The 26,513-nt window shown below is 47.4% G+C and overlaps 1 protein-coding gene across 2 annotated transcripts in view; it reads left to right on the plus strand.

Annotated features, from left to right (window-relative positions):
- The window catches only part of LOC140408621 (lipopolysaccharide-responsive and beige-like anchor protein), a 1,704,725-nt gene that overhangs the window by 580,177 nt on the left and 1,098,035 nt on the right, over positions 1-26,513 (plus strand). For both annotated transcript variants that reach the window (XM_072496077.1, XM_072496078.1), the window contains exon 36: positions 4,784-4,950. In XM_072496077.1, coding sequence (XP_072352178.1) covers positions 4,784-4,950 — 167 coding nt within the window. The remainder of the gene's footprint in view (positions 1-4,783; positions 4,951-26,513) is intronic.

Genomic DNA, 26,513 nt, shown 5'->3' on the forward strand with positions numbered 1-26,513 from the left:
GGGACCTTTGCTCTTTGTAGTATATATAAATGATTTGGAAGAAAATGTAACTGGTCTGATTAGTAAGTTTGCAGACGACACAAAGGTTGGTGGAATTGCGGATAGCGATGAGGACTGTCAGAGGATACAGCAGGATTTAGATTGTTTGGAGACTTGGACGGAGAGATGGCAGATGGAGTTTAATCCGGCCAAATGTGAGGTAATGCATTTTGGAAGGTCTAATGCAGGTAGGGAATACACAGTGAATGGTAGAACCCTCAAGAGTATTGAAAGTCAGAGAGATATAGGAGTACAGGTCCACAGGTCACTGAAAGGGGCAACACAGGTGGAGAAGGTAGTCAAGGCATACGGCATGCTTGGCTTCATTGGCTGGGGCATTGAGTATAAGAATTGGCAAGTCATGTTGCATCTGTATAGAACCTTAGTTAGGCCACACTTGGAGTATAGTGTTCAATTCTGGTCACCACACTACCAGAAGGATGTGGAGGCTTTAGAGAGGGTGCAGAAGAGATTTACTAGAATGTTGCCTGCCTCGAGGCCAACCTCAAGCTCGCGCCCCCCGCTTCCTCGAGTCCCCCCTCAGGCTGTCGCCGTTCCCGACCTCCCATTTGCCCCCTAATAACAGTTCCTCCCCTCTCAGCAAAGCAGCTACCCCCCCCCCCCAACCCCCCCCCCCCCCCCCCAGCAACAACACTAAAACCCCAATCCCCCAAGTCAAGCTCCAGCTTAGCACCTGTCCACCCCCCACTGCGCCTCCGAGAGTCAGCTGACTCATGTTGACTCGATAGCTCCCACACCTGGCACCAAGCAGTCTGTCTCCATCTATTGTTCACTCCTCTTTCCCCCCCCCACATGAATAAACATTTTAATAGCATCACATTCCCCAGTAAACAAACAACAGAAAGAAAAGTGAAGAAACAAGCACTTTAGAAAAATAATCACCCAAAAAGCAGAACTAAATTCAAAGCCCATCCCCCTCCCTCAAAGAAGGTCTGTGCAAGACAAAACAACCTTTAACCATCCACACAGCCCATTATTTCACACACAACTACTTACATTTTTGCACCCCAACACCACAAATCGCCGCCACAGAACTTCTCCGAGGCTTAAATGTCTTTTAATTCGCCTCCATCTTCTTTTCCTTAATAAAGCTCCATACTTCGTCTGGTGTTTCGAAGTAGCCTCATGTGTGACCCACAGGCGGGCTGGGTACAGCATCCCGAACTTTACCCCCTTCTTAAAGACGGTCGTTGTTCCCCGATTGAACCCAGCTCGCCTCTTGGCCAAATCCGCTCCCAGGTCCTGATAAATATGCAACTCACAGTTCTCCCACTTGCTGCTCCGTTCTTTCTTGGCCCACCACAAAACGTGTTCCTTGTCCATAAAACGGTGAAACGTGCCACCATGGCTCTCGGCAGTTCGTTCGCTCTGGGCTTCCTCGCAAGGGCTCTGTGCGCTCTGTCCACTTCCAGGGGCCGAGGGAACGCCCCAGCCCCCATCAACTTCTCCAACATGTCCGTCACATAGACCCTCGCATCCGATCCCTCACTGCCTTCAGGGAGGCCAACAATTCTGAGATTCTGCCTCCTGGACCTATTCTCCAGATCCTCCAGCTTCTCCTGCATTCTTTTCTGGTGGTCGTTCATCATCCCCACCTTGCTTTCCAGCATGGTTATATACTCCTCATGCTCGGACAACTTTTGTTCGACCTCCTGGATCGCTCTCCTGTGGGTTTCCTGATTCTGTACCACTTGATCAATCGAAGCCTTAATCGGGTCCAGCGTGTCCTCCTTCAGCTTGGCGAAGCAATCCTCAAAAGACTTCACCAGCTGCTCCGTCGACCACTGCGCCGTCTCCCCGCGGCCCTTGCCTTCCGCCATGCTGTCCCGTGTTACCAGTTCTGCTTGCTTCTCCCTTATAGGACTTTGTCGTCTCACCCGGCCACTTCTGGTCCAATTCTCCATACACCGGAGGGAGATTTCTCCTTACTGTCTCACTCTTCGCTGATTTATCCCATAAAATCCGAACAAAACCGGGGGAAAAAGGTCCAAAAGTCCGTTACAGGCGGGAGCTATCAAATGTGCGACCTACCCCTTCATGGCCGCCACCGGAAGTCCAATGAGATCATTGCTGATCTGTGACGTAACTCCATATATCTGACTTTGGTCCATATCCCTTCATATATTTGCTTAACAAAAACCTATCTATCTCAGATTTAAAATGAACAACTGATCTCGCATCCAACTGCTGTGTGTGGGAAAGTGTTCCCAAACCTCTACCATCCTTTGAATGAAGAAGTGTTTCCTAGTATCTCTCCTGAACAGTCTAGCCCTAATTTTTAGACCAAGCCCAATCTCCAACCAGCGGAAATAGTTTATCTTTATCTACCCTGTCATTCTCTGTTAATATCTTGAATGCTTCATTCAGATGACGCCATAACCTTCTAAATTCTAGCAAAAACGGGTCTAATTTGAGTAATCTCTTCTCGCACCTCAACTACTGTAATCCAGGTAGGTTTAGTAAACCTACCTCTCACTCCTTCAAAGGCCAAAATATCCTTCCTAAGGTGAGGTGCCTAGAATTGCTCACAGTATTCCAAGTGGGGTCTATCCAGGGTTTTGTATAGCTGCAGCATAGCCCATGTGTCTTTATATTCAACTCTTCTATATACAAAGTCTAGCATTCCATTAGCCTTTTTGAATATTTTCTGCATTTGTTCCTGGCATTTTAAGGACCCATGTACCTGAACCCCCAAGTCGCTTTGGGCATCCACCGTACCTAACCTCTTTCCATTTAAAAATTACTCTGTTCTATCCTTTTTGGGTCCACAATGGATAACCTCACTTGCTTACATTAAATTCTATCTACCACAATTTTCCCCATTCACCTAATCTGTCAATATCGCCTTGCAATTTTATACTATCATCTAGGCTGTCCACAATGTCACCTAACATTGTATCATCTGCAAATTTGGATATATGACTTTCTATGCCATCATCCAATTCATTAATGGATAGTGTGAATAATTGAGGCCACAACACAGATCCCTGTGGTAGACCATTGGTCACCTCCTACCAAAGAGAATAACTAGTCATTATCCCCACTCTGCTGTCTGCCACTCAACCAATTTCCTAACTATGTCAATAATTTGCCCTCAACTCCGTTAGCTTTCACCTTAGTTAACAGCCTCCTATGTGTGACATTATCAAATGCCTCTGGATGTCCCTATAAATGACATCCATAGAAATTCCCCTGTCCACTACTCTAGTCACTTCCAAAAATTCAATAAGTTTAGTTGTCATCATCATCGATTTCTTGATCCTCAACAGCTTGGCCAGGTTGCACTTCTTGGCTGTGTGGAAATAGAAATACATGAGGGTCATGTTTCTGTGAGGTGGTGGGGTGAGATGGTGAGATTGGATTTGAGAAAGAGGATTCAGTTTGAGGATGCTTTTGTCTTTAATTGATTCCACTCCGCCACTTGCCATGGGCTTAGCAGTTGCATTTCCAATAATGATGACAATGCCTCCTTTGTGGGTGATACAGGCAGGCCTGTTTTCTTCTGGTTAGCTCATGTTTCTTTCAGCTGTGTATCACTTCTTGCTGGATAGAGGACAGTGTAAGTGAGTGTCATGCCAATTGTGTGGCTGATATAGGTGCCTCTTGTTGAATAGCTGGCAGTGTATGCCAGCTGTAAGATGTTGATGTGAGGCTTGCAGCAATGTTAGATATATGAGGCTTCAGTGGAGCATGTGAATGCTGAATATATGTTCTGATTGATATTGTCAGTAGGTGGGTCGTTGGGTTGTGGTGAATTGAGAAGTGTCTGAGGTTAATGCTGCAATTGGAAAGGTATGCCATTTGCAGATAAATTTATTTATGTCAACCACTCATCAGATGTCATTGACTGTCTTGTGACGCAGCAGCCAAGTCCTTGGGACTTGACTCTTGGCATTGACCTCCATTGCTGTCTACTTCCATAGCCTTTTGCGTGTGTTTTGAGGGCCTTCCCCCTGTGAATACAGGACTTTTCACCATTATTTCCACCACCACCAAGACCTCCAGTGCAGCATCTGAAAACCTTGAAGCCTGTTGTCTCCCATGTTGTGCTGTTCTTCATTTTTCCCAAGGCAGATTCAGCTCCTGAATGGCTGTCAGTACTTGGCCACACACAGCTCTCCTTTAAGAGATGCAAACTTTAAGCATTGCAGTTTAGATTTCGTAAGTTCAAGGAAGTACAATTATGGACCCCTGATGATCACATGAACAGTGTGGTTACCACTGGCTGTGCAGAGCCATCATTCTGTTCAGTGGGTAGCATGTAGTTAGCAGGTTGTTTGATATGTGTTAATTATGAATCGTGATCCCTGTGTCTGTATTTTGGGGGCCAAATTGGCCCACCCCGAACAGTGAATGTTAGCCAATTAATAACTTTCCATGTCATTAAACATTTAACTTGTTGCTTTTCTCTCGGTAAGATCATTTATGGAGTGATTGCTGTTGAGCTCTTGTTTGTATTGACACAGACCAGTCCTGGACATGTCTCAGAGGATGGAGGTGTACATTTTGTCAGGAAAATATAGAGATAAGAATGCTTCTGATTATCTTCAGCTAATATGAGTTGTACATGTATTGTAGTAATTGTGTGAAAATGATCTTGGCTTTCAATGAAACATAGTAGCAAAGTGAATCTATTCCATATAGCGCTTCTGGCTTGATTATAAGAGTGGTAAATAAGGTTGTAAGAAAAAAATAACATATTGCTTTTGTTTTTCCTTGGCAGTCTCTGTGTGCCCAGTATTCAGCAGAAAGACGTGAAGAAGAAAAGATGTGTGATCACCTAATAAGAGCTGCAAAGTACCGAGATCATGTGACATCCACTCAGCTGATTCAGAAGATTATCAACATTTTGACAGACAAGCATGGTGCTTGGGGAAGCTCTTCACTGAGGTAAATCCACTGGTTTAAACTTCTGGTTTGGTTCAGAATGGGGTCACTCCAAGAATTTGCTTAAGCTTCAGCGAGCATACCTTAACATACCTTGAGATATAATATTAAAAGTCATTAGCCTTAAACATGGAGATTGTAAATATGCTTAGTCCATTGCTACATTTTTGATTGCTACACACCTATTCAATTCATGCATCTATTCAATTCAATGTGCTGAAATGTTACCTCAAGATTACATAGAATATACTAGATGCAATCTTACTGAGACTGAGGGAAGGAAAAATGCTTAAGCGCTTATCGGGAAACTACAACCACTATTTTCCCTATTGTCATGACTGTGATCAGCTATCTGAATGTTAAGAATATATTACACTGTATTTATATTAAATACACTTGTTTTTGGAGGTTAATACTTCCCAGTGTAAACCATTAGATTAGCACAGATGTTATTACTTGCTAGGTATCCACAGTGATTGACTATGGCCTGCTGTGTCATCGTACTGATCATGTTGTCTCAAAGTCATAGGACTGATGGTGATGCTCCCTCTAATGTACCTGCCAACTAAATTTTAATTAATTGAGCTTAAAATTTCAAAACGCTTATTGTTTTTGAATTTACGTGATAGCTTTTGGTTAAATTACATCTAAACCCGAAATTGATTTGAAAGAAAATAAAGAATGAAGGTTTGAAGAATATGCCACAAATGTATTGAATTATATTTGATTAAACATTGAAGCAAGTTTATGAGTTTGAGTTTATTCAACAAAAAATGTGATTATACAGTGAAGAATTTTTTTTCAAATCCTTGAGCTCTTGATCCCCCAGTAATGTTTTTTAAAATTATTTAATGGCTCTCACATAGTTGTTATTCACTCCCAACTGATTAGAATAGATGCAGTTATCAATACATTGACTTAGAAAAATTGGTGACCAAAATGCATAACAAGCAATTTTGGGGGGAAAAATCCAAAGCATTGCTTTTAATGAAAGCAAAATACTGCAGATGCTTAAAATCTGAAATAAAACAAATGCTGGATAAACTCAGTAATCTGGCAGCCTTTGTGCAGAGAGAAACCGCCAACGTTTGAACATTTTATTTTTTTCTTTCCGTTCTAGAAAAAAATGGGCAGATATTTTATAGATGGCGGGTTTCCTATCCTGCATCCAAATAGGTGATGAGAATCCTCCCCCCCCCCACCCACACACACACACCACCACCTTGCCGGCACTGTCCGCTCTGCAGTAATTTCAAGCTCCCACAAGCATTAATTGGCTGCAGGCAGGAGTTCTGCCCCTTAACTGGGATCAAGTCCAATTTTAGAGAGGTGCTGGCCAACCTGAATGGAACTGCATGCAGTTCCTGAAGCCTGATCCCAGGAAGAAGTAGGTTTTGGAGGTCCCAGGTGGTGGAGGCTTGGGGGCAAGGGGTGGGTGAGTGCTGGGCTGTATGAGATTGGGGTGTCAGGGGAGAGGTGGTGGAGTGGGATTTGGTTGGGGGACTGTGGTGTGGGTGGAGGAAGTCTTGCCATTACTGGATCTTTGGGTGGGTCGGTGTGATTCAGGCCCGACACCAGAACCTACATGTTTTTGGGCTTCATCCATACCTGCAAACTCCTCCCACGAGGCAAAAAATTGAGTCTGAGCAGGAAACTGCCCCCAAGTGGTCAATAATTGGTCACTTGGGTGCCTCAATTGGGGCAATGGTGGGCAGCCCATCAAAGGCCTTGCCCTCTGCAATGAAACATTTACAAACCCGCCAGGCCAATGTTTTCTATTGAAAATTTAACTTTACAGAAATATTGCTCTAAATTTCAAATATACCAGGAGTTTTTGGTGCTTTCGACTAACCTTGTAACTTAAGGGTGGATAGTTGAGAGCCCTTGTGGAAGCTTGCAGTAGGCCTTAAGGTCTGTGGATTATGGAATGTTGTTGTATGACTAAAGCATCTGGCCCAGTGTAGCAAACAGAATGTCAGCTCACATGAGAGTAGGATTGTTGTGATCAGTGTGCACAATTTTTCAGAAAGTCTCTGACGTTACTCATATTCTTTTGCTGCAGAAGATGGTATAAATAACAGGTTGGGCCATTTTGTTCTGGAAAAAAAATCATGTTTAATCGACTTAACTCCATTTTATGCCAGAGCATTCCTTTCTGAAGTTCCCCATACTGCTATACATTTCTGGAACTGAGAATTTTAGGAACCCTGTCCACTCCACCATTTTCCTGAAGAAACAATGGCGTTCAGTGGCCTTTATATCCAGTATACCACTCTTTACCATAAATACGGAAGAGGAGTCAGAAGGGCCTGAGAGGGAGGCACCATACACAAAGATACAAGTCGACTCATTGGTCATTGTTGCCTATCTGATGCTGTTGAAGGATCCTTGGTAAGTTGCTGCAGTGCGTCGTGTAGATGGTACACACTACTGTCACTGTGCGTCAGTGGTGGAGGGAGTGAATGTTGAAGGAGTTAGATGGGGTACTGATAAGTGGGCTGCTTTGTTCTTGATGGCGTTGAGCTTTTTTTTTTTTGAAGTGCCCAATTTTTTTTTTTCCAATTAAGGGGCAATTTAGTGTGGCTAATCCAACTACGGGTCCTCGGACCATGAGGCAGCTGTGCTAACCACTGCGCTACTGTGCCATCCCGCTTTGAGTTTCTTGAGTGTTAGAGCTGCATTTATCCAGGAAAGTGGAGAACACTCCATCACACTCCTGACTTGTGCCTTGTAGAGGATTGACAGGCTTTGGGGAGTCGAGAGGTGAATTACATGCCACAGGACTTCTAGCTTCTGACCACAGTAAGAAGTCTTACAACACCAGGTTAAGTCCAACAGGTTTGTTTCAAACACTAGCTTTCAGAGCACTGCTCCTTCCTCAGGTGAATGACGAGGTATGTTCCAGAAACATATATATAGACAAATTCAAAGTTGCAAGACAATGCTTAGAATGGGAGCATTTGCAGTTAATTAAGTGTTTACATATCCAGAGGTAGGGGTAACCCCAGGTTAAAGAGGTGTGAATTGTCTCAAGCCAGGACAGTTGATAGGGTTTTGCAAGCCCAGGCCAGATGGTGGGGGGTGAATGTAATGCGACATGAATCCCAGGTCCCAGTTGAGGCTGCCCTCGTGTGCAGAACTTGGCTATAAGTTTCTGCTCGGCGATTCGGCGTTGTCGCACGTCCTGAGGGCCGCCTTGGAGAAGGCTGACCCGGAGATCAGAGGCTGAATGCCCTTGACTGCTGAAGTGTTCCCCGACTGGAAGGGAACAGTCCTGCCTGGTGATTGTCCCGCGATGTCCGTTCATTCGTTGTCGCAGCGTCTGCATGGTCTCGCCAATGTACCATGCTTCGGGACATCCTTTCCTGCAGCGTGTGAGGTAGACAACGTTGGCCGAGTCGCACGAGTATGTACTGCGTACCTGGTGGGTGGTGTGCTCGCGTGTAATGGTGGTATCCATGTCGATGATCTGCCACGTCTTGCAGAGATTGCCATGGCAAGGTTGTGTGGTGTCGTGGTCGCTGTTCTGAAGGCAGGGTAGTTTGCTGCAAACTCCTCCGGACGGCCGCTGCCCGAGACTCGACATCGCGGGACAATCACTAGGCAGGAATGTTCCCTTCCAGTCGGGGAACACTTCAGCAGTCAAGGGCATTCAGCCTCTGATCTCCGGGTAAGCCTTCTCCAAGGCGGCCTTCAGGACGCGCAACAACGCAGAATCGCTGAGCAGAAACTTATAGCCAAGTTTCGCACACATGAGTGCGGCCTGAACCGGGACCTGGGATTCATGTCGCATTACATTCACCCAAGAACAAAGAACAAAGAAATGTACAGCACAGGAACAGGCCCTTCGGCCCTCCAAGCCCGTGCCGACCATGCTGCCCGACTAAACTACAATCTTCTACACTTCCTGGGTCCGTATCCCTCTATTCCTATCCTATTCATGTATTTGTCAAGATGCCCCTTAAATGTCACTATCGCCCCTGCTTCCACCACCACCTCCGGTAGCGAGTTCCAGGCACCCACTACCCTCTGCGTAAAAAACTTGCCTCGTACATCTACTCTAAACCTTGCCCCTCTCACCTTGAACCTATGCCCCCCTAGTAATTGACCCCTCTACCCTGGGGAAAAGCCTCTGACTATCCACTCTGTCTATGCCCCTCATAATTTTGTGTACCTCTATCAGGTCTCCCCTCAACCTCCTTCGTTCCAGTGAGAACAAACCGAGTTTATTCAACCGCTCCTCATAGCTAATGCCCTCCATACCAGGCAACATTCTGGTAAATCTCTTCTGCACCCTCTCTAAAGCCTCCACATCCTTCTGGTAGTGTGGCAACCAGAATTGAACACTATACTCCAAGTGTGGCCTAACTAAGATTCTATACAGCTGCAACATGACTTGCCAATTCTTATACTCAATGCCCCGGCCAATGAAGGCAAGCATGCCGTATGCCTTCTTGACTACCTTCTCCACCTGTGTTGCCCCTTTCAATGACCTGTGGACCTGTACTCCTAGATCTCTTTGACTTTCAATACTCTTGAGGGTTCTACCATTCACTGTATATTCCCTACCTGCATTAGACCTTCCAAAATGCATTTCCTCACATTTGTCCGGATTAAACTCCATCTGCCATCTCTCCGCCCAAGTCTCCAAACAATCTAAATCCTGCTGTATCCTCTGACAGTCCTCATCGCTATCCGCAATTCCACCAACCTTTGTGTCGTCTGCAAACTTACTAATCAGACCAGTTACATTTTCCTCCAAATCATTTATATATACTACAAAGAGCAAAGGTCCCAGCACTGATCCCTGTGGAACACCACTGGTCACAGCCCTCCAATTAGAAAAGCATCCTTCCATTGCTACTCTCTGCCTTCTATGACCTAGCCAGTTCTGTATCCACCTTGCCAGCTCACCCCTGATCCCGAGTGACTTCACCTTTTGTACTAGTCTACCATGAGGGACCTTGTCAAAGGCCTTACTGAAGTCCATATAGACAACATCCACTGCCCTACCTGCATCAATCATCTTAGTGACCTCCTCGAAAAACTCTCTCAAGTTAGTGAGACACGACCTTCCCTTCACAAAACCGTGCTGCCTCTCACTAATACGTCCATTTGCTTCCAAATGGGAGTAGATCCTGTCTCGAAGAATTCTCTCCAGTAATTTCCCTACCACTGAAGTAAGGCTCACTGGCCTGTAGTTCCCGGGATTATCCTTGCTACCCTTCTTAAACAGAGGAACAACATTGGCTATTCTCCAGTCCTCCGGGACATCCCCTGAAGACAGTGAGGATCCAAAGATTTCTGTCAAAGCCTCAGCAATTTCCTCTCCAGCCTCCTTCAGTATTCTGGGGTAGATCCCATCAGGCCCTGGGGACTTATCTACCTTAATATTTTTTAAGACACCCAACACCTCGTCTTTTTGATCTCAATGTGACCCAGGCTATCTACGCACCCTTCTCCAGACTCAACATCTACCAATTTCTTCTCTTTGGTGAATACTGATGCAAAGTATTCATTTAGTACCTCACCCATTTCCTCTGACTCCACACATAGATTCCCTTGTCTATCCTTCAGTGGGCCAACCCTTTCCCTGGCTACCCTCTTGCTTTTTATGTACATGTAAAAAGCCTTGGGATTTTCCTCAACCCTATTTGCCAATGACTTTTCGTGACCCCTTCTAGCCCTCCTGACTCCTTGCTTAAGTTCCTTCCTACTTTCCTTATATTCCACACAGGCTTCGTCTGTTCCCAGCCTTTTAGCCCTGACAAATGCCTCCTTTTTCTTTTTGCCGAGGCCTACAATATCTCTCGTTATCCAAGGTTCCCGAAAATTGCCGTATTTATCCTTCTTCCTCACAGGAACATGCCGGTCCTGAATTCCTTTCAACTGCCACTTGAACCCCACCATCTGGCCTGGGCTTGCGAAACCCTACCAACTGTCCTGGCTTGAGACAATTCACACCTCTTTAACCTGGGGTTACCCCTATCTCTGGATATGTAAACACTTAATTAACTGCAAATGCTTGCATTCTAAGCATTGTCTTGCATCTTTGAATTTGTCTGTATATATGTTTCTGGATCATACCTCTTCATTCACCTGAGGAAGGAGCAGTGATCCGAAAGCTAGTGTTTGAAACAAACCTGTTGGACTTTAACCTGGTGTTGTAAGACTTCTTACTGTGCTCACCCCAGTCCAACACCGGCATCTCCACATCATGGCTTCTGACCTCATATAGCCACAGTATTTATATGGTTAGTCCTGTTCAGTTTCTGGTCAATGGTAAGCCCAAGGATGTTAATGGTAGGGAATTCAACTATGGTAATGCCATTAAATGTCATGGGGAGATGGGCAGATTCTCTTGTTGGAATTGTTTTTTGCCTGGCACTTGTGTGGTACGGATGCTACTTTCCACTTATCAGCCCATGCCTGAAGTTGTCCAGGCCTTGCTGCATATAGACATGGGCTGCATCAGTATCTGAGGAGTCATAACTGTTTCTGGACATTGTGCAATCATCAGTCAGCATTTCCACTTTTGACCTTTTGATGGAGAGAATGTCATTTATGAAACAGTTGAAGATTGTTCGGCCGAGAACACTACCCTGAGAAACTCCTGCAGCAATGTCCGGAGGCTGAGTTACTTGGCCTCCAACAACTGAAGCCATCTTCTTCTCTGCTAGTTTGAACTGTAACCTTTAAGATACGCTGACTGTAATTTAAGTGACTGCAGCGTTTAATGTGATGGCAACTCGTTTATAAAAACTGGCAAGATTCTCTAAACTGGCAAAAAAAAAGGATTAAGCCAGGATGCTCAAACATCCTGTTTGTACAAATATCAAAGGACAAGCGTGTTTGTAAAATATTTTTAAAAGTATTGAGTCGAACATTTTTACAGTTATATTGAAAACACTTTGTCGCAGAACTGCTAATGATTCATATTAGATTGAAAAGATTCTTTACTGAGCTGAGATTGAGCTATTTGTAACTCCTGTAGCATGTTTGGTTGTACTTCAAAATAAAGACCCATTAAATAAAAGTTCAAGACAGACCTGCATCAATAGTTGAACAGAATTGTGCAATATCTAACTTTTATTCAATGATTGTAAGAGCAATAGCATTTTTCAGCAGCCCCAGGGACTGCCGAGTAGTGGATTCACTACTTTTCTTTTGAGACCTGCGCATGTAGGCAAGCCTTGGTGCCAGCTGTTTTCTCAGAACAGAAAGATGAAAGTCATGGACTCCAGATACTGGTCTGACTGGTTAAGGGGCGAATAGATTTCTGCTTACAGCACCTGGCTCCCAGCATGGAGTTCCTGCTGGCTGTGTCTCAAGATTGTCCTCCAGAAACAGTTCCCTCTCTCGTTCCTTCACTTCCTCCTCCTTCACTATCCTTCCTCACCATCCTCATCCTCCACCAGCACCAGCTTCACCTTCACTCTCCTGGGCCATGTTGGACCTGAGGAACGAAAATGCATGAGTTTAAAGTAGTTGAATGTGTCCTGATGGTGCAGTCCCTCGGAAAGAGGGGAACTTCCAGCGCAGCGAATGATCGATCCAAAACGTCATGCCCAATCCATACAGAAAATGTGGACACAATTTTGGACTTGAAATGCAACTGGATCCAAGAATACAATCATTGCAGACCCTTATTATTCAGATGGAAAGATGACCGGGGCTACAGTACTTCACTCACTGTGGACAAATGCTGCCCTCTTCGATCTCTGTCACAGGCACAGACAGTAGAGCATGAAGTTGCACAACCGTTTCCATGTAAATGAGGTGGGGTTTGGCATCGGAATTCATCCCATGTTCTGTTCCATAGCATTTTGCACCTTTTCACCTGCAAAGACAATAGGGAATGAACATTACAAAATTAGATCTTATTTTAAATTTGTTTTTAAAAAACGATTCAATTTTTCAAATAATTTCCTTGGTTACATTGCTGAAATCCCGACTTCTTTTGGGTGTGAGTCGAGATTTTACAGCCTATACTTTATTATTATTTGCCTATACCAGACCTCCCTTTAATCTTGATGACTGCTCTCACTGTCTCTCTTTGAGAATCATAGAATCTACAGTGCAGAAGGAGGCCATTCGGCCCATCGTGTCTGCACCGGCCCTTGGAAAGAGCACACTACCTAAGCCCACACCTCCACCTTATCTCCACACCTCCACCTTATCCCGGTAACCCCACCTAACCTTTTTGGACACTAAGGGCAATTTAGCATAGCCAATCCACCCTAACCTGCACATCTTTGGACTGTGGGAGGAAACCAGAGCACCCGGTGGAAATCGAAGCAGACATGGGAAGAACGTGCAGACTTCGCACAGACAACGACCAAAACCGGGAATCGAACCTTGGACGTTGGAGCTGTGAAGCCACTGTGCTACAATGCTCCCCCACTGTTCTACCGTGCTGCCCACATTTTGGATCATCACTCTGCTAATTTTGCCTTCTTTGGCTCAGGGCACATTTTTGTCTGAAGATACCTCGATGACGCATCTTGGAATGTATTTTTATCTTAAAGCTGTTATATAAACACTCATGGTGGGAAATTCATTTCTGCAGTGATTGTATTCTTGGATTCAGTTGCATTTCAACTCCAAAATTGTGTCCACATTTTGTGTATGGATTGGGCATGACGTTTTGGATCGATCATTCGCTGCGCTGGACGTACACTGGCAAATTACGATGTCAATAAGCACTTAACGCTGATATGACTTGTTGCTAACTTTTGGTTGGTTCACTTGGCTCTGTTTTATAACCTTTGCTCTCGAGTCGCCAGGTATCTTTATGATACCGCCACAAGGTTCAAGTTCGAGTAATGACCAATAACTCAATACACCGATTAGTAAGATTTAAATCAAAGCACATTTATTATACACAGTAATCGCTACTCACGCACAAATTCTACGTCTAAGTTACTTCTACGACTAACGGGCCTGTACTTAACTTCGGACTGGCCCACCAGGTATGGGGAACAAATGGCCTTTCGTTCGGGTTTTGAATCTGCGGGATTCGAAGTTGGTACGGATTGATAGCTAGGAGTGCCTATCTCATAGCGAGCGTCGACTTAAGACTTAGGATCTCTCGGCGGCCGTTGAACCAGTCACGGTCAATGTTGGTTCGCGTTGCTGTGTGACCCGGTCAAGAAGAACGATTTGAACTTGGGGGCTAAACTTTATAGTCCCCAGGGGCTTCCCGCCTTTCGGGGCGGACCCTGTACGTGGTTCTAGGTGATTGGACTTTGTTCCAATAGCTTGGTTCGATTTCTCCAATACTGGAGAGGTTCCCTGATCGATGGGCGGTCTTGAGGTGTCCGTTAACCTCTTTTGTGTCGGCTCCTGCTGGCGCCGGGGAGTCTGGCTTAGTTTTGTTTGTCCCAAATGTTGCTATTGTTCCCGGGGATTGCTTATTAGTATGTAGATGGTTGCTACATTATTATGCAGATGGCTGCTAGTATCGATGCTGTCTGGGCTTTTGCAGAGTTAAATACACAGCAAACTTGCACCTGCTGGTTTCTGCCTGTGTTGGCTGAATTTCCCTTCAGCCTTTGCCATTCGCCATTTTCAATCGGGAACTCAGGTGGCTACAGACTCTTGAGAGTGCCATTTTCAATGTGAAAACTCCTGCTCGTACTTAACCCACACAGTTGAGTGTGTGTTCAGCATTAAGAAGGGTCTCGCCATTTGAAGGACTCCTCAACCACTTTCTGGTTAATTGCTGGTTGTTGCTGAGTTAGAAGGAATGTTGGCTGTTTATATGGCTACTTTAAGTTGCAGAAGACTACAAAGAAGTATTGCACGTGATGAACATAGAACATAGAACATAGAACAATACAGCGCAGTACAGGCCCTTCGGCCCACGATGTTGCACCGAAACAAAAGCCATCCAACCTACACTATGCCATTATCATCCATATGTTTATCCAATAAACTTTTAAATGCCCTCAATGTTGGCGAGTTCACCACTGTAGCAGGTAGGGCATTCCACGGCCTCACTACTCTTTGCGTAAAGAACCTACCTCTGACCTCTGTCCTATATCTATTACCCCTCAGTTTAAAGTTATGTCCCCTCGTGCCAGCCATATCCATCCGTGGGAGAAGGCTCTCACTGTCCACCCTATCCAACCCCCTGATCATTTTGTATGCCTCTATTAAGTCTCCTCTTAACCTTCTTCTCTCCAACGAAAACAACCTCAAGTCCATCAGCCTTTCCTCATAAGATTTTCCCTCCATACCAGGCAACATCCTGGTAAATCTCCTCTGCACCCGCTCCAAAGCCTCCACGTCCTTCCTATAATGCGGTGACCAGAACTGTACGCAATACTCCAAATGCGGCCGTACCAGAGTTCTGTACAGCTGCAACATGACCTCCCGACTCCGGAACTCAATCCCTCTACCAATAAAGGCCAACACTCCATAGGCCTTCTTCACAACCCTATCAACCTGGGTGGCAACTTTCAGGGATCTATGTACATGGACACCTAGATCCCTCTGCTCATCCACACTTTCAAGAACTTTACCATTAGCCAAATATTCCGCATTCCTGTTATTCCTTCCAAAGTGAATCACCTCACACTTCTCTACATTAAACTCCATTTGCCACCTCTCGGCCCAGCTCTGCAGCTTAGCTATATCCCTCTGTAATCTGCTACATCCTTCCACACTATCGACAACACCACCGACTTTAGTATCGTCTGCAAATTTACTCACCCACCCTTCTGCGCCTTCCTCTAGGTCATTGATAAAAATGACAAACAGCAACGGCCCCAGAACAGATCCTTGTGGTACTCCACTTGTGACTGTACTCCATTCTGAACATTTCCCATCAACCACCACCCTCTGTCTTCTTTCAGCTAGCCAATTTCTGATCCACATCTCTAAATCACCCTCAATCCCCCGCCTCCGTATTTTTTGCAATAGCCTACCGTGGGGAACCTTATCAAACGCTTTGCTGAAATCCATATACACCACATCAACTGCTCTACCCTCGTCTACCTGTTCAGTCACCTTATCAAAGAACTCAATAAGGTTTGTGAGGCATGACCTACCCTTCACAAAGCCATGCTGACTATCCCTGATCATATTATTCCTATCTAGATGATTATAAATCTTGTCTCTTATAATCCCCTCCAAGACTTTACCCACTACAGACGTGAGGCTCACCGGCCTATAGTTGTCGGGGTTGTCTCTGCTCCCCTTTTTGAACAAAGGGACCACATTTGCTGTCCTCCAGTCCTCTGGCACTATTCCTGTAGCCAATGATGACATAAAAATCAAAGCCAAAGGTCCAGCAATCTCTTCCCTGGCCTCCCATAGAATCCTAGGATAAATCCCATCAGGTCCCGGGGACTTATCTATTTTCAGCCTGTCCAGAATTGCCAACACCTCTTCCCTACGTACCTCAATGCCATCTATTCTATTAGCCTGGGGCTCAGCATTCTCCTCCACAACATTATCTTTTTCCTGAGTGAATACTGACGAAAAATATTCATTTAGTATCTCGCCTATCTCTTCAGACTCCACACACAATTTCCCATCCCTGTCCTTGACTGGTCCTACTCTTTCCCTAGTCATTCGCTTATTCCTGACATACCTATAGAAAGCTTTTGGGTTTTCCTTGATCCTTCCTGCCAAATACTTCTCATGTCCCCTCCTTGCTCGTCTTAGCTCTCTCTTTAGATCCTTCCTCGCTACCTTGTAACTATCCATTGCCCCAACCGAAACTTCACACTTCATCTTCACATAGGCCTCCTTCTTCCTCTTAACAAGAGATTCCACTTCCTTGGTAAACCACGGTTCCCTCGCTCGACGCCTTCCTCCCTGTCTGACCGGTACATACTTATCAGGAACACGCAGTAGCTGATCCTTGAACAAGCCCCACTTATCCAGTGTGCCCAACACTTGCAGCCTACTTCTCCACCTTATCCCCCCCAAGTCACGTCTAATGGCATCATAATTGCCCTTCCCCCAGCTATAACTCTTGCCCTGCGGTGTATACTTATCCCTTTCCATCATTAACGTAAACGTCACCGAATTGTGGTCACTGTCCCCAAAGTGCTCTCCTACCTCCAAATCCAACACCTGGCCTGGTTCATTACCCAAAACCAAATCCAACGTGGCCTCGCCTCTTGTTGGCCTGTCAACATATTGTTTCAGGAAACCCTCCTGCACACACTGTACAAAAAACGACCCATCTATTGTACTCGAACTATATCTTTTCCAGTCAATATTTGGAAAGTTAAAATCTCCCATAATAACTACCCTGTTACTTTCGCTCATATCCAGAATCATCTTCGCCATCCTTTCCTCTACATCCCTAGAACTATTAGGAGGCCTATAAAAAACTCCCAACAGGGTGACCTCTCCTTTCCTGTTTCTAACTTCAGCCCATACTACCTCGGCAGAAGAGTCCCCATCTAGCATCCTCTCCGCCACCGTAATACTGCTCTTGACTAGCAGCGCCACACCTCCCCCTCTTTTGCCTCCTTCTCTGAGCTTACTAAAACACCTAAACCCCGGAACCTGCAACATCCATTCCTGTCCCTGCTCTATCCATGTCTCCGAAATGGCCACAACATCGAAGTCCCAGGTACCAACCCACGCTGCCAGTTCCCCTACCTTGTTTCGTATACTCCTGGCATTGAAGTAGACACACTTCAAACCACCTACCTGAACACTGGCCCCCTCCTGCGATGTCAAATCTGTGCTCCTGACCTCTATACTCTCATTCTCCCTTACCCTAAAACTACAATCCAGGTTCCCATGCCCCTGCTGCATTAGTTTAAACCCCCCCAAAGAGCACTAACAAATCTCCCCCCCAGGATATTTGTGCCCCTCAGGTTCAGATGTAGACCATCCTGTCTGTAGAGGTCCCACCTTCCCCAGAAAGAGCCCCAGTTATCCAAAAATCTGAATCCCTCCCGCCTGCACCATCCCTGTAGCCACGTGTTTAAATGCTCTCTCTCCTTATTCCTCATCTCACTATCACGTGGCACGGGCAACAACCCAGAGATAACAACTCTGTTTGTTCTAGTTCTGAGCTTCCATCCTAGCTCCCTGAAAGCCTGCCTGACATCCTTGTCCCCTTTCCTACCTATGTCGTTGGTGCCAATGTGGACCACGACTTGGGGCTGCTCCCCCTCCCCCCTAAGGACCCGGAAAACACGATCCGAGACATCACGTACCCTTGCACCTGGGAGGCAACATACCAAACGTGAGTCTCTCACGCTCCCACAAAATCTCCTATCTGTGCCCCTGACTATAGAGTCCCCAATTACTAATGCTCTGCTCCTCTCCCCCCTTCCCTTCTGAGCAACAGGGACAGACTCCGTGCCAGAGGCCCGTACCCCATGGCTTACCCCTGGTAAGTCGTCCCCCCCACAAGTATCCAAAGCGGTATACTTGTTTCTCAGGGGTACGACCGCAGGGGATCCCTGCACTGACTGTTTTTTCCCAGACCCTCTTACAGTTACCCACCTATCTCCAATCTTTGGTGTAACTAATTCCCTGAAGCTGCTATCTATGACCCCTTCTGCCTCCCGAATGATCCGAAGTTCTTCCAACTCCAGCTCCAGTTCCCTAACTCGGTCTTGGAGGAGCTGGAGATGGCAGCACTTCCTGCAGGTAAAATCAGCAGGGACACTAACTGCATCCCTCACCTCAAACATCCTGCAGGAGGAACATTGCACTCCCTTCCCTGCCATTCCTCTAACTTTCTACCAAGATCTGGCTAAAAAATAATAATAATATTTATTAGGTCTTGATTAAATGATTCTGCCAATCACTTGCTGCCAATCATAGGTGCTGTAGTTTCTATCTACTTGACCTGCAGCTTAACTGGAGGAATGACTAGAGGTGACACAGAGGAGCAGAAGCTAAGTGGAGAGGGAGGAGGATGGGATGTGGAAGGATTTTGAGCAGGAATTCCTAGCTCCCCACCTAACAACTTCAGGGAGCAATTTTCTAATTCCAATAAGATGGCATTACCAGTAGCCATTAAAGATAATCATGATTATGAACTTATTCACTTAAGTCTCCTTTCAGATATCATCATTGTGCCACTGCCCCTCACATGGGTGACTGCGAGTCCCTCCAAGCTCTTTTAAGCACTGATGTCTGCAGCCAGATGAACTTGCATTGCTTCACTCTGAGCTGCTTCAACCTTTGCTGCTGCTCCACTGCCTGGCTAGGTTGCAGTTCTTGGATATCTGAAAGGAGAGAAGTGGTAGTGAGGGAAGGGGGCAAACAAATGATGCATACTTAGATCATCTGCATTTTGTATGTTAGAAGAGTTTGTGGGATGAAAGGGAAGTGAGATATAAGAAAGAGGATTAGGAATATGAGCCTGCTGTCGGTTTCAATGGTTTCACTCCTGCCAGTGACCACATTCTCAATTACGGCTGCTCCAGCAATGGCAAGCACCATCTCCTCCATCACGATGAGGACATGCAAATGTGCCTGACCCTTGATAGTTAGGTGCTTCTACGTGTTGATGTGCACAATCAGCAAGCGAGAAGGAAAGTGTTAGTGAGTGTGATGCAATGTATTCAGGTTAGGTCATCGTTGGATAGCTGACAGTATGTAAGCTATGAGATGTGGTTGCGAGGTATCCAGCAGTGCAAACTATATGAGTCGAAGATATGAGTGTAAAGAATTAGTCGTTGTTGAGGATGAGGGGGTGGGTGAATTAAGCGCTGTGTGAGGCTAATCTAGTTGTTGGGATATGACATCTGAAGATTACTTAAGTGACCTTACTTGCCTTATGTAGCTGTGTCCTGCAAGCTGCAGGATGTTTATATCTCCGGCTCAGCGACAGATTGGAAGGAATAAAAGTTATGAGCCATGGTCGCATTCACAGTCAAGACAAAAGTGGTCCTTGACCTGATACTGAGGTTGCATTTGTGGTCCAGCAATTGGCAAATTTTGGTCATGTCTTCATACAATCCCTATGATTCATTTGACCCTTTACCTCGGGCCACTCCCCTGTCCTATCCCCGTAACCCCAACTAAGCTGCACATTTTTGGACACCAAAGGACAATTTAGCATGGCTAATCCACCTAACCCACACATCTGTGGACGGTGGGAGGAAACCAGAACACCCAGAGGAAACCCATGAAGACACTGGGAGAACATGCAAACTCCACACAGGCAGTGACTCAAGAGTGGAATTGTACCGGGTCCCTGATGATGTGAGGCAGCAGTGCTCGCCACCTGCTACCCACTGCCACCGTGTTGCCCTCGTTAGTGAAAGGAAGATGTCTCGATTGCTCACTGCTGAATTTGCAGTAAGACGATTGCTCCCTGAAGATGCTCTACAGTTATGACCCTGCTGTGAGCCTTTCTGCTCTTCAAACCCCTCCATTTTCTCATAGCTTGTTCTGCTCGGTATGCGGTCTCTCTGTTCTCCCAGTCACACTCCATTCTAAGTGAAAAACCAACCATGCCACCCATGTCTAAAAGCCAGTGTTTCAGCCTAAGCTTTTAAAGGAACAACATGTTCATCAGCATCCAGACCACTCCCTGTACCATATTGCGAACTTTAAGCAAGTGTAAGAAAATTCAAAATACGTATAAAATTGCCAGGTGAAATAGTCCAGCAACTAACCTGTGAGTAGTTCAGAATCCCTTTTATATAACACTGTTATAGAGCCTTCCTGTTATTGAATTAGTAACTAGTTCTGTGAATGTGCCAGGTGAAAACAGTAGGTCATTAGAATACAGTAGAGACACTTCCGGGTGCGGCTATGCAGAGCTAGGTCGCATATTCGGCAGCTCCTGCTTGGAACGGACTTTTGGGCTCTTTTACAGGGCCCCCACGGCATTTGTTTGACATTTCCCGGTGTGGGAAGAAGGCGGCAATATTCCCCCGACAGTGTCCCCCAGGAAGGGTATGTCTCTTGGTTGCCCGACACACGCAGAAACAGTGAAAGATTTGGCTGCAACTACAGGATAAACAGGGCCTCTTCCAGCATGCAGGCGGGGGAAGGGCAAGCTTAAAGCTGCAAGCTGACCTGAGGGCCTGTATCAAAGGTGAATTCTAGCAGCAGAGGGAACAACTGTGAAAAGACCTCATCAAGGCCACTGAAGGGACTTCCGGTTGCGGTGATGCCTAGCTAGCCGCACGCTTCGGCGGCTCCAGCTCCGACGGACCTTCGGGCTCTTTTAAGAGCCTCAACGGGGAATTTTTCGACGACGCAACCCGGTGTGGGGCGTGTGAGAAGGGAGTCCCCCCCAAACGAAGGAGGAAAAAACCGGCGGCGGCGGCTGCAGCGCGAGGAATCGTCGACCAAAGGGTCAGAAAGAGAGAAGTACAAGATGGCGGCGGAGAAAGCGCAGGCGACATGGGGGCCTGAGCATGAAATTGTGAGACGGTGCGTGGAGCTGCTGAAGAGGGAGGTGCTGACCCCGTTGCTACAGGCAATTGAGGGGCTCAAGGAGACATTAAAGACCCAGGAGACAGAGCTCCGTGTGGTGGAGCAGAAGGTGACAGATATTGAGGACGAGATCCTGGGCCTGGCGGTTAAGACACAGACACACGAGGCACTTCATAAAAAGTGTACTGAAAGGATCGAAGCCCTAGAAAATGGAGCGCGAAGGAAGAACCTTCGGATACTGGGTCTCCCTGAGGGTGTGGAAGGAGTGGACTGTGGAGCGTACGCAAGTACGATGCTGAGCTCACTGATGGGTGCTGAGGCCCCTACGGGCCCCTTGGAGGTGGAGTGGGCAAATCGGATTCCGGCGAGAAGACCAAAAGCGGGAGAACCACCCAGGGCGATAATCGTGCGATTTTACCGCCTTAAGGATAGAGAAGAGGTCCTGAGATGGGCTAAAAAGGTGCGGAGTAGCAGATGGGAGAATGCAGTGGTACGGGTATACCAGGATTGGAGTGCGGAGGTGGCGAGAAGGAGGGCGAGCTTCAACCGAGCCAAAGAGGTGTTGCATAAAAGGAAGGTGAAGTTCGGGATGCTGCAGCCGGCAAGACTATGGGTCACGTATCAGGAGAGACACCATTATTTCGAGACGGCGGAGGAAGCATGGACCTTCATCAAAGAAGAGAAATTGGATCGGAACTGAGGGACTGATGCTGCAGGAAATGTTATTGATAATGTTACGGTGGAAGTTAATTGAGAAGTAAACAGGGAAGGGGGGAGACATTGGGGAAATGTGGGCGCCGGTGAGGGGGGAAAGACGGGACATAGTTGGAGAATGGGGAAGGGGAGGGGGAGGGGAAAAGGAGCTGCGCCATAAGAGGCGGGTCAGGTAAAGGGATGTTCCCGCACCAGAAAGAATAAGGCGGGAAGACAGGCGCAAGGCGGATGGGAGTTCCCCACATGGGGAGGTCGAGGAGTGAGCAGGAGTAGCCGGGGTCAGTTGAAGTCAGCTGACTTACGGAAGTAATATGGGGGGAGCAATCAAGCTAGAAAGAGATCTAGCGGGGAGGGGAGGAGGGAGGGAGAAGGGGGGGGGGGACAACTGGGTTGCTGCTGCGGAAATCCAAAAGGAAATGGCTAAAGAGTGGGTGGGCGGGGATGGTGTGCGACGCTGGGGGAGCGAGCGGGAGCGCGGAGGCGGGATATGGGACTGGCCTAGAGAAGGTAATGGCTAGTCGACACGGGAGGGGGGCAGGTAGCCCCCTAGTGAGGCTGATCACGTGGAACGTGAGAGGCCTGAACGGACCGATAAAAAGGGCCCGAGTGCTCGCGCATTTGAAAGGACTAAGGGCAGACGTGGTTATGCTCCAAGAGACGCACCTAAAGGTGGCGGACCAAGTTAGGCTAAGGAAAGGATGGGTGGGACAGGTGTTCCACTCAGGACTGGACGCAAAGAATAGAGGGGTGGCCATTTTGGTGGGGAAACAGGTCGCATTTGAAGCAAAGAACATTGTAGCAGATAGCGGAGGTAGATATGTAATGGTGAGTGGCAGGCTGGAGGGAATGGAGGTCGTGTTGGTTAACGTGTATGCCCCAAACTGGGACGATGCGGGATTTATGAGACGGATGCTGGGGCGTATACCGGACCTGGAGGTAGGAAACTTGATTTTAGGAGGGGACTTTAATACGGTGCTGGACCCGGGGCTAGATAGATCCAGCTCAAGGACCGGAAGAAGGCCGGCAGCGGCCAAGGTACTTAAGGGGTTTATGGACCAAATGGGGGGAGTGGATCCATGGCGATTTCTTAGACCTAGGGCTAGGGAGTATTCCTTCTTCTCCCATGTCCATAAAGTGTACTCCCGGATAGATTTTTTTGTTTTGGGAAGGTCGTTGATCTCTAGGGTGGAAGAAGCTGAGTACTCAGCCATAGCGGTTTCGGATCATGCCCCACATTGGGTGGACCTGGAATTAGGAGAGGAAAGGGAGCAGAGAACACTCTGGCGATTAGATGTGGGACTGATGGCGGATGAGGGAGTGTGTGCAAGAGTGCGGGGGTGTATTGAGAGATACCTGGAGGTCAATGACGACGGCGAGGTCCCTGTGGGAGTGGTATGGGAAGCACTAAAAGCGGTGGTCAGAGGAGAGCTGATCTCCATTGGGGCCCACAAAAGGAAAACAGAGGCCAAGGAAAGGGAAAGATTACTGGGGGAGATTTTAAGGGTGGATAGGGAATTTGCAGAGACCCCGGAGGAGGAATTGTACAGGGAGAGGAGACGACTCCAGACGGAATTTGACCTTCTGACCACCAGAAAGGCGGAGGTACTGTGGAGGAAGGCACAGGGGAGGAGGTATGAATATGGGGAAAAGGCGAGTCGCCTGTTGGCTCATCAATTGCGAAAGAGGGCAGCAGCGAGGGAAATAGGAGGAATTAGAGACGAAAGGGGAGACACGGTGCGAAGGGCAGGAAAGATAAATGAGGTGTTCAAGACCTTCTATGAGGAACTGTATAGGTCTCAACCCCCAGAGGGAGAGGAGGGGATGCGGCAGTTCCTGGACCAATTGAGGTTCCCGAAAGTGGAGGAGCGGGGGGTGGTAGGCCTGGGGGCACCGATTGGGGTGGACGAGGTTATTAAGGGACTGGGAAGCATGCAAGCAGGGAAGGCCCCAGGACCAGACGGGTTCCCGGTGGAGTATTACAGAAAATATGTGGACTTGTTGGCCCCGTTGATGGTGAGGACGTTCAATGAGGCCAGGAAAGGGGGGACTCTACCCCCGACGATGTCGGAGGCGACGATATCGTTAATTTTGAAGAGGGATAAAGATCCGTTGCAGTGCGGGTCCTATAGACCCATTTCATTGTTGAACGTGGACGCCAAATTGTTGGCAAAGGTACTGGCATCGAGGATAGAGGACTGTGTCCCGGGGGTGGTGCACGAAGATCAGACAGGGTTCGTAAAAGGGAGACAACTGAATGTTAACGTGCGACGACTATTAGGGGTGATAATGATGCCCCCAGTGGAGGGGGAGGCAGAGATAGTGGCGGCAATGGACGCAGAGAAGGCATTTGATAGGGTGGAGTGGGAGTATTTATGGGAAGTGTTAAGGAGGTTTGGGTTTGGGAACGGGTTTATTAGCTGGGTTAGACTTCTTTATGGGGCTCCAACGGCAAGCGTAGTTACAGGTCGACATAGATCGGAGTATTTCCGACTATATAGGGGAACAAGACAGGGATGCCCGCTGTCTCCATTGTTGTTCGCGTTGGCAATTGAACCTCTGGCCATGGCGTTGAGAGACTCCAGGAAATGGAGAGGGGTGATTAGAGGGGGAGAAGAACACCGAGTCTCGTTATATGCGGATGACCTATTGTTATACGTGTCGGACCCAGCGGGGGGAATGATAGAGGTTATGCGAATTTTGAGGGGGTTCGGGGATTTCTCGGGGTATAGGCTAAACATGGGAAAGAGTGAATTATTTGTGATACATCCAGGGGACCAGAGTAGAGAGATAGAAGGCTTGCCTCTAAGGAAAGTGGAAAGAAACTTCCGATACCTGGGGATTCAGATCGCTAGGAGCTGGGGAACCTTGCACAGACTTAATCTGACACGGTTGGTAGAACAAATGGAGGAGGACTTCAAGAGGTGGGACATGCAGCCTCTATCGCTGGCGGGCAGGGTGCAAGCAATTAAGATGATGGTCCTCCCGAGGTTCTTATTTGTATTTCAATGTCTCCCTATACTAATCACTAAGACCTTTTTTAATAAAATAGACAGGAGCATCACGAGCTTCGTGTGGGCAGGGAAAGTTCCGAGAGTAAGGAGGGGGTTCCTTCAGCGTAGTAGGGACAGAGGAGGATTGGCACTACCGAACTTGGGCGATTACTATTGGGCCGCCAATGTGGCAATGATACGTAAATGGATGATGGAGGGTGAGGGAGCGGCGTGGGAAAGACTGGAGAGAAAGTCCTGTAAAGGGACGAGTTTAGAGGCGCTGGTGACGGCGCCGCTACCGATCTCACCTAAAAAGTTTACCACGAACCCGGTGGTGGCGGCAACATTGAATATCTGGGGACAGTGGAGGCGACAGAGAGGGGTGCGGGGAGCCCTGGTGGGGTCCCCAATCAGGAACAACCATAGGTTCGCCCCAGGAAGAATGGATGGAGGATTTCAGAGCTGGTTCCAGTTGGGAATTAGGAGGGTGGGAGATTTATTTATAGATGGGACTTTTGCGAGCTTGGGAGCATTGGAGGAAAAGTATAAGTTGCCCCGGGGAAATTTCTTGAGATATATGCAGGTGAGGGCATTTACTAGACAACAGGTGAGGGAATTTCCATTGCTCCCGACACAGGGGATACAGGACAGGGTGCTTTCAGGGGTGTGGGTCGGAGAGGGCAAGGTGTCAGAGATTTACCGAGAGATGAGGGAAGAGGGGGAGAAGTCGGTGGGCGAACTAAAAGGAAAGTGGGAAGAAGAACTAGGGGAGGAGATAGAGGAGGGTATGTGGGCTGATGCCCTAAGCAGGGTAAATTCCTCTTCCTCATGCGCCAGGCTTAGCCTGATTCAATTTAAGGTGCTACATAGAGCACACATAACGGGAGCAAGATTGAGCAGGTTCTTTGGAGTGGAGGACAAATGTGGGAGGTGTGGCGGGAGCCCGGCAAACCACGCACATATGTTTTGGGCATGCCCGGCACTGGAAGGGTATTGGAAGGGAGTGACGGGAGTGATTTCGCGGGTGGTGAAGGCCCGGGTCAAACCAGGCTGGGGGTTAGCTCTATTTGGAGTTGCGGAAGAGCCGGGAGTGCAGGAGGCGAAAGAGGCCGACGTTGTGGCCTTTGCGTCCCTAGTAGCCCGGCGCAGGATCCTACTCATGTGGAAGGAGGCGAAACCCCCCGGACTGGAGGCCTGGGTAAATGATATGGCGGGGTTCATTAAACTGGAGCAGATAAAGTTTGCCCTGAGAGGATCGGCTCAAGGGTTCACCAGGCGGTGGCAGCCATTTCTCGACTACCTAGGGGAACGTTAGAGGGAAGACAGATGACCAGCAGCAGCAACCCAGGGGGAGGGGGGGGGGGGGGGGGGGGAGGGGGGGTTTAGTTTAGGTCAAAGATAAAGGGGTTTTGTTACTTGTGTATTGTTTAAAATTTCTGTATTGTTATTGTTGCGTTTGCTTTGTAAGAGGGGAAAAATTGT

Source organism: Scyliorhinus torazame, chromosome 3 (assembly GCF_047496885.1).
Source record: "Scyliorhinus torazame isolate Kashiwa2021f chromosome 3, sScyTor2.1, whole genome shotgun sequence".
Lineage (NCBI taxonomy): Eukaryota > Metazoa > Chordata > Chondrichthyes > Carcharhiniformes > Scyliorhinidae > Scyliorhinus > Scyliorhinus torazame.